Below are 8,641 nucleotides of genomic sequence, written 5' to 3'. Positions count from 1 at the left end.
AAATCTCATCAAATGGGAGTCCGTGGCCCTAATGTGGACTAAATTAGGGGTCCTTGGTATAAAAAAGGTTGAGAATCACTGGTATAGAGGATCTAGCCTGTAAAAGTGTAAAAACACTTAATTTACTTCCTATCCTAAGTATTTCAGTAATTTGTTTCAGATGTGTGCTACCAATCGTTTCCCTATGAGGAGCAATAAACTATAACTTTTATTATTGTTTGAGTCACTTTTAAAAAAAAAATGGTGGTTATCTCATTTTTGAACATAGCTCTTCTCTGTACCAGACGCCTCTATCAGCTCTGATCAATAACCAGACCTAATGCTGCTTTCAAGTGCTCCTCTTCAGCTTGTACTTCCGAGTCTGCGCGTCCTAGGACTTGTTGCGCGCTCAAGTGCTTTTGGTCAGAAATACTGACAAAATGTAACAACATATTAATTCAGAATTGAAGCGGCACATGGATACTTTGTTCTACAGCAGCACAATGAATTTATTAGCCCAGAATGCACACGAACATTTGACAACTTAAAGTGAAATAAAAAGTGAAAATACAAACATACAACAATACTAACACAGAATACCAAGCAATAACATATGATGATAAAATACACAAAGTGTTGACACACCCACCCCCACCCCAGAAAAAGTCAAATCTTGGCAACTTGATTATCAAGGAAAATTGCCACTTTCCATGTTGTATTTCCCCCTATGTTGGGTCATTCATGTGCACAAAACCAATTCATATATTTCTGACAGTACTTGAATGCAGCATAAGTTACTTCCACTGCACCAGACACACTTCGCCCATAAAGACAAAGGCTGCAATCCATAGAGGGGCACTCAGCTTTAGTTCATGCCCACTGCTACGCCCCCCTTTGGCCAATCGATGTGAAAAGTTCTTCTTTGCCCCATGACCAAACTTTCCACAAAGTTTCATGCAAATCTGTGCAGAACTTGTGGAGTTATCCTGCTGACTGACAGGCAGACAGACAGACAGACGGAGGTAATAATGACAGAAGATCAGCAGGAACATTTGCACCGGGAGACGATGGGGTACTGGACCGGTATCCAGCTGCAGTGTCTGTGTGTGGCGGCGCCCTGGCAGAACCACCGGAGCAGGGTTTTGCTGACGGACCGGCTCGCTCTGCAGAACATCCCGTGTGGGAATGAGCAGGAGCGCGCGCTGATGCAGCGGCCCTCCTTGACGAAACGCGGCCAAAATCTGGCACCCAAATCTTTCCATACATAGGCGACGGGGCAACGCGTGTGCGCCCACAGGAAATGCACGATTTTCCTCCGGACTTTCCTCCCCACCTCCACCCGCAGGCCGTAGTGAGTTGTGGTGAGATCCAGTCGCCTCAGCTCGTCCGGGATGCGCCCGGTTAATCTGGCGCGCCCGTCGGTGATGGACAGATTCCCAGCAGAGACGGCCATGAAGTTGCGGTCAAAGTTGCTCCCCAGCCTCTTCCTCAGGACGCTCTCGGTTAAGTCCTGCTCGCCGGGGTCGTGTCCCGGGTCCGGGTCCTCCCTCAGGTCCGGCACGGGCAGCTGGTCGCTGGGTGAAGGGCGCAGAAGCAAGTGTTGAGGCGCGCCGAGGCGATGCTGGCTGCTCACCATGATGCAGAGCAGCGCGACCGGCAGCATCCCCATCCTGCTGCTCCTACCGGGCAGAGCTTCACACCGCTGGAAACAGGCCACAGTGGATCTGAGCGTTCACTAGAAACTCCGAGCAAAGTTGGAAAATTATGGCCGGCATCGTTTGGGCAATAAGTTGCGGTTGCGCAAAAGGATCCTTACGCACAGGAAAGCATTAGTCCATCCAAAGCTGGAAGTCAAAGTTAGTTGTTGAAGTAGATTGATTGATGCCAAAGAGGCTTTTATTATCTAAAGCCGACGTCCAGCTGAGCATTCACAATATACAGAGAAACATTTAGTTGCAAGTCTTTTACAAGATGTCATTTATACCCTGGACACACATGCGTTTACTACTCGCGTAATGACGCCTTCACACGTCATTACTAACGCCTACTAACGTCATTACTAAAACCAGCAGAGCGCTGTCAGATCAGAGGCGTCACTACACTATTGAATATATTTCTGGAGACAAAGTGGAGCAATGATGACTGACTATTATTATTTATTCAATATGATAAATTATTAGACGCAGGTCACCAAGCTATCTGAGGGAACTTTGGTCCTGAGGCTCCCTGATGCTGTTTATTTATTTATGGCTTCAACATACATTTCTGGTGATTTTTACTCTCTATTATGATGATGAAAACTACAAGATCACAGTTGGACACTCACGAGGCTAAGGCACCTGCCATACCCAATTAATGACCATGTTAAGTGTCACAAGTATACATGTGAAATTATTTTTTCATTACAACATATTGAAAATATCCAGGTTGACAACATCTTATTCCTTACTGAGGTTGTTTTGTTCTGCTTGCTGTCCAATAGAACTGCAACCATATTTTTTTTATATTTCTACTTCTTCTGTTTTTCCTGTTCATCTAATGTGCCTCAGCTTAAAGCTGATAGTCTGCAGTTTACTTCAGAGTCAGTCTTTCATTCCCCCTCCAAAGTAATGAATATGGAGCTCAGCATTATGTTGCTGTTCAAAAAACTTTGCATGACTTTCAGTTGTTGTTGTTTTTTTTAAACTTTTTCTTTCCACCATTACTGCAGTGTAGGCTATAGATGTACAGTATATTTGTCCTCAGGGAGAGCTGTTTTACAAATAAATAATGATAGAAGCCTTACACATTCTTCAAATTGAAAATGCTTCAAAATACACAGCTTATCTTTTGGACTTGCTAACTTTTTGTTGCAAATTAGTAATTGTGTTTTTTTAAAAGCAGTTTTTCACAAATTGCTTCTTGTATTTATGTATCTCTCTCTCTCTCTCTCTCTCTCTCTCTCTCTCTCACACACACACACACACACACACACACATTATTCTATTGTAACAGTAGGTGTCAACAGAGAGCTTGAGAAGAAAAATCTTACTTGAAGTGGTGCCCAGAAGGCATTATAAGGCATCATAAGCACATTATAAGCATATTGTTAGTGAATGATAATTCTTATAATCAGAGCTGGATAATAACACAACAATGTGAAAAAAATACATACTTTCTGGGGCAACTGTGTGATCAATGGCATGATATTGTTCTTTTTCTTTCCTGGATCATACACATCAAGGAGAAATTTGTCCAGTATCGATATGAAGAGCTGGGGGAAAAAACCTGTTGGTTACAGTCAGATAAAGTTGGAGGACTCCTGAACTTCTATAGACGAGTTCATTGCGAAAAATAAAAATTCACCACAAATGTAAAGTATCACTGTAACTGTCAGTTTATTCAAGAAAGCTCTTCTTAGCTTCCTTTGGCAGTCGTTTAGAAAAGGCTTTGAATTCATTTACATATGCTGTCCCATGGCAACAAAACATTATAAGCTTTTGTGTATCGAATCAACTGATTTGCCCTCATGACAACAGGAAAAAAACACTTGTTATACTTCCAAATACTTGACAGTTGTCTGTATTTGTGGCTGGTTTGGGGTCTGAGGACTCTGATAGATATGTGGTGACAGACTGTGACAGAACACGTCCGTCACTAGCTGAGGTGACGTATGTTCTTCCAGGCAGGACATCGCACCTTCAGCTAATTGTTTAATTGAAACTGATGAGTTTTGTCACAGCGCTCTCGCCCTTTGACGTGTAAGAAGTTGATAGAAATTCGGCCCAATCTGGCACGTTTCAAACGTAAAAGGCCTGTTGACGCAAGCGGCTGCCAGGAGCCTCGGGGTGAATATGCAGATTGACGGGTTGAGACACACAGCAGCCCTTCAAAAGCCTCAGAGATCCGCTCATTTTGTGTGGGGTTCGGTGTGTAACTGCGGATAATAAGTGTCGCGCTCTCCGCCCATTAAAACACGTCTATTATCTGCCTTGGTTTTGGCCATGAGGCGTCTCAGTGGACGTTGCTCACCACTCTCCTTTACTGAATCAGTTTCTCTGGGCGACCGTCCTGTTTGCACCCAGTCAAGTGAGATTATGAGCAGTGACTACATGAATTCCCTAAATTAATTTCAGTATTGCAACAACGCCTCAAGAAAAGATGACATCATGGCGTCCTCCAAGCCTCCTCTGCATCACAACGCCGCCTGAGAGTTTCCACACTGGTCAGGCAGAGTAACGCTTCCTGAAGCCCTGACAGACGAAACATTAGCATCAGTGTCACTTTAATCACCAAATGCACAGGATTTTGTCTTTGTGGCACGTGCTCACATGCATGTTTGGAGCGGCTTAATTGAACTCTGGAGTATTTCCTCCTTTAGTTTGGTTTGTTTTGTCAGGTGAGGACAATATCATTTGAACTTTGGTGGAGGGTGGAACCAAATACGCCTGAAAATGTGAGTCTCAGTCCTCCAACAAGAAAACTGCAGTGCGGTTTGTTAGAGTGAGAACATCATCTGAAACAACTAGAGGAAAAGACCCCAAAACACAAGGGATTATGGGTAGAAGGAGACGGATGCTGACATCTGATAGCCAGCAGTTCCTCATGCTTGGAAAACCTAGCAGAGTGAAGTCTGGACTGATGCTCATATTCAGCTGTTTCTCCACCCACAGACACACATACACACACACACACACACACACACACACACACACACAGACACACACAGACACACACACACACACACACACTTACACAATGGTTTAAGCTCCAATACTAAATACCAGCCTTGATCTGTAGTCTTTCATCTCTAGCAAAAAAGAGACTTCACACATATGCACGCACACACACACACACACACACACACACACACACACACACACACACACACACTCTCAAGATGATTAAAAAACAGACTTAATCAACTCACCCCTGAGCACACAATATAAATCCCCATGCAGGCCACAGGGACATCAAACACATTTAAAAAGAAACATCAAACAGTCTGTCTGCATATTTTCCATTTATCTGCTCACAAGTGTGTAGCTATTCCTGCCCAGAGCTCCCAGGTGCCTCTGGTGCTTAAGTTGGTCTTAATATAGTGAAAGAAAAAGCCTCTGGCTATCAGATGAAGGTCCTTTATGCAAGTGGCCGGCACTAATTTAAGCTCATTGTCGTCCTGGAATGGCTTAGCAGCGGTCCTTGCTGCTGCCGGTGGAGCTTCAGCATCCGCAGACATGAAGACCCAGAATAGAGAAATCCCAACTGTTGGAACCTGTCACCACAACACTGGTTTCATTCATTTTTGGACTTATTTTGTTATCCCCAAAGGAGACGTACAGTAAGTCGCCAAATAGGCGTCCTCCGTGGATTGGCTGGGACCCCCTGCCTATTGGTCCTTTTCACATCGTCATGGTAACAGCCTCTGTATTGAGAAACAGGTGCCTTACAACTTCCTGTTGCCAGCTCTGGCCTTCACTAAATCGCTCCACAACTTGCCCAAAATTAACATTGGTGAAGTACAAAGACTGTTAAACTATAGACAGGCTACAAGATTTTCGCAGATTTTCGCAAAAATAAAGTTGCCACAGGAAGTTGTTATGCACCGGTTTCTCGATATGGAAGCTGTTACCATGACAATGTGAAAAGGATCTATTGGTCCCTGATGTTGTCCTCCTGGTTATAAAGTCTCCACATCACGTCATGTCAGGCCTCCAAAACACAAAAGCTGTCATCTTGGACCATGTTTAGTCCTTAATCACAGAAAAGCCTGTTGGACTCCATCCAGTCGAGCTACAAGTGGCCTTTTCTATTGCGACTGCACTCTTTGCTGTCATTAAAGACCCCGTGTTGTTAAGCTGCAAAACAAATTGCCTCAATGAGAACATTAAAGCAATATTCCACTTAGTTGTAACATGGGGGTTGTTCGGCTCTTAACCGCCATGACAACCAGAATATAAACGAATCACCAAGATCAGATGCAGCTGAACGAGTTTGTAGCATTCAGATTTTTACTTCCCATTCATTTGAATGAGCCACGAAAATAACCTGAAAACTGACATTTAACACGCTGGTGAACAGATTCAGCAACAGATCCTGCTGCTGAGATTTTCAGTTGACTGTTGGTCCGGCGTTTTAGAACATAATTTCACCAAATAGCATTTCTATTGATAGAAGAGAACATAGCGGAGGGATACCATTTAGGAGAGATAGTTCCTGTTTGGGAGACCGGATCTACTTTAATTTTTAAATACTCATTTTAGTGTAAAAAAAGAATAGAAATGCAAAATGACGACGGACCAATTACTGCTTTATTGTCTTAAAAGCGGGATAAATTGTTCAATCTGTTCACAAACATGTTAAGTATGTTTTCAGGATATTTTCATGGCTTCATTCAAACTCTACAAGCGCTACAATCTCGTCCAGCTGCATCCGAGTAGTTTATATTCTGGTTTTCATGGCGGTCAAGTGCCAAAACTAAGTGGAATATTGCTTTAAAGTTTTCTATTCTATTCTAATCTCTCTGAGTTAATATCACCCTCCCCTTGAGCCTGTTGGAAAGTGCGATATAATATCATGGTGGCCTGTTTGTGCGGTGGAGGTAAAGTGCTAATGTGTGTGTGTGAAGCTGCTGATCTGAGGGGCAGGATTCACCTTTAACATTCACGCTCTGACACTCACAGTACCGATTTTAGGGAACTACGGTGGCCTGCGGGGTTATTCCCGGCTCGATGACGCAGGTGCGACTGACTCATCCGCTCAAACAACCGCTAATGACATCATCGCAACAGCTCCATGCTATTTTAGCTAGTTTAATGTGAGCGGCCAGTCAGTGTTCATCAAACCTGACAGGCTGCACAGACAAACCGTAAAGGGAAACCTCAATATTTTTAATTGTAGCCTGTTATTTTTAATTCACCAGGCATTCGTTACAATGTGGGGGGGGGGGGGGGGGGGGGGGGCTTTTCTCGTTGTTACCGTTGTTAGCATTACACTGTTAGCATCTCACAGCCACAGGCGTTGGTTTCATAATGTTAGCAAGCAGTCTTTGGGGTGGCTGAAGGACAAGTAGAAGTATTTTCTACACTTTGTGTCAGTTGGCTGGTACAGAAAGCAACTGGAACAAAAGACCTGTTCACAAACATGGCTGATGTACTTCCACATGGTGTAGATCCGTTCTCACCATTGCCAGCTGTTAAAAAGCCAACTTTGTGTCTCCTCCGACTGTCTGTGATCACTTATTTTGTGCTTCAACGTAGCACAATACAGGCGTTATCACTGACATCTTTCTGTTTCTGTTATCAGACGACTGTTCGACTGTAAAAACGTGATTTGAGATTTGAGAGGGTCACAAAATGCTAACAGCACAGAAATGACCGTTAGCCTCAGTTAGCCAATTAGCATTTTGTGACCCTCGATCACACACAGAAAGCTATGTCAATGACAACACCTGTATTGTGTTATAAACTATGTTGAAACACAAAATCTGTGATCCCAGTCAGAGGTGACAGAAAGTTGGCTTTTTAACATTGCTTGCAATGGTGAGAACCGATCTTTACCCTACGACAAAGCAGAAGTACGTCAGCCATGTTTGTGAAATGGGTTTATTCAAAATGTCATGGTATCCCTTTAAACTCTATTTGTCTTTGTGGCAACATCTTGTACAACTTGTAAACTTCAAGAGAAGCGTCCACAAATGTCAACAGCCAATTCTTGATTTGCTGCTGCTTCGTACAAGCTCTCAAATTAAACTTTGAATTAGTTTCCTAATTAATAACTGAAGAGACCCATAAAGTTTGGGCATATTTGGAGATGTAATTCGACATAAAAGATTGGGAATATTTGCCGATGTAATTCAAAATGAGAGACTGAAGTTGTCTGCTGCCACTACAGGTGTCTTGCTGGCAAAAGTTGCTTTCTCTCCAGGTCTCTTCTGAATCCAAGTCCTATATTTGACTGCCAGCTACCGAACAAGCTCATCTCTTTTTGACTGGTATTGTGAAGAGAGTAGGAAGTTTAACGGACTTCAGCTTGGATACACCATTGGTTCAATAAACAAGACCAACTGGAGTCGAGTTTGGCCTTCAGAAACCATAATGCTGTAGATTAAACCACTGCTGCTGCTTGCTTGTGCAGGATTTGTCAGCACACACACACACACACACACACACACACACACACACACACACAATACATGCACACACACACAATACATGCACACATACCAGGGGTGTCTATTGGGTATAGCATAGTGTGGCACTCTCCATAACTTAGCCTAAAGCAGTCCAAATTTGATCATATAATGGAGAGCAAAATTCAAGCTAAAATCCCCAGAAATCTATTTAGAAGCCATATATCTAAAAAAAAAAAAAAAAAAAAAAAAAAAAAAAAACACATTACGGGGGCATTTAGGACCAAAGTTCCCTCTAAAATGATAGTTTGGTAACCTACTTCTAATACTTTTTATTTTTTATTGACCAAATAATAATATCTTGTCCGTTATCAACTCAGAATTGCAGTCAATATAGTTTAGGGTTTGGAAGTTTTGGTGGAAAATGACACACACACACACACACACACACACACAGGAGCTGTAGTGTTAATGGTCTCACACTAGATGCCAGTATGTGTTTAGTGGAGTTACAGCTCCAGACATCCAGGTTTTATGGTTTTAGTTTTATAT

General features: G+C 42.9%; 1 protein-coding gene across 1 annotated transcript; it reads right to left on the bottom strand.

Annotated features, from left to right (window-relative positions):
• Positions 1 to 1,018: 1,018 nt before the first annotated feature.
• nog5 (noggin 5) lies at positions 1,019 to 1,648 on the bottom strand. Its single transcript, XM_071894850.1, has one exon. The coding sequence runs from the start codon at positions 1,646 to 1,648 to the stop codon at positions 1,019 to 1,021; it is 630 nt and encodes a 209-aa protein (XP_071750951.1).
• Between the last annotated feature and the right edge of the window lie 6,993 nt (positions 1,649 to 8,641).

This window comes from Centroberyx gerrardi, chromosome 7 (genome assembly GCF_048128805.1).
Source record: "Centroberyx gerrardi isolate f3 chromosome 7, fCenGer3.hap1.cur.20231027, whole genome shotgun sequence".
Lineage (NCBI taxonomy): Eukaryota > Metazoa > Chordata > Actinopteri > Beryciformes > Berycidae > Centroberyx > Centroberyx gerrardi.
Note: the sequence above shows the minus strand (reverse complement) of the source record. Positions and strands in the feature narration are given on the sequence as shown.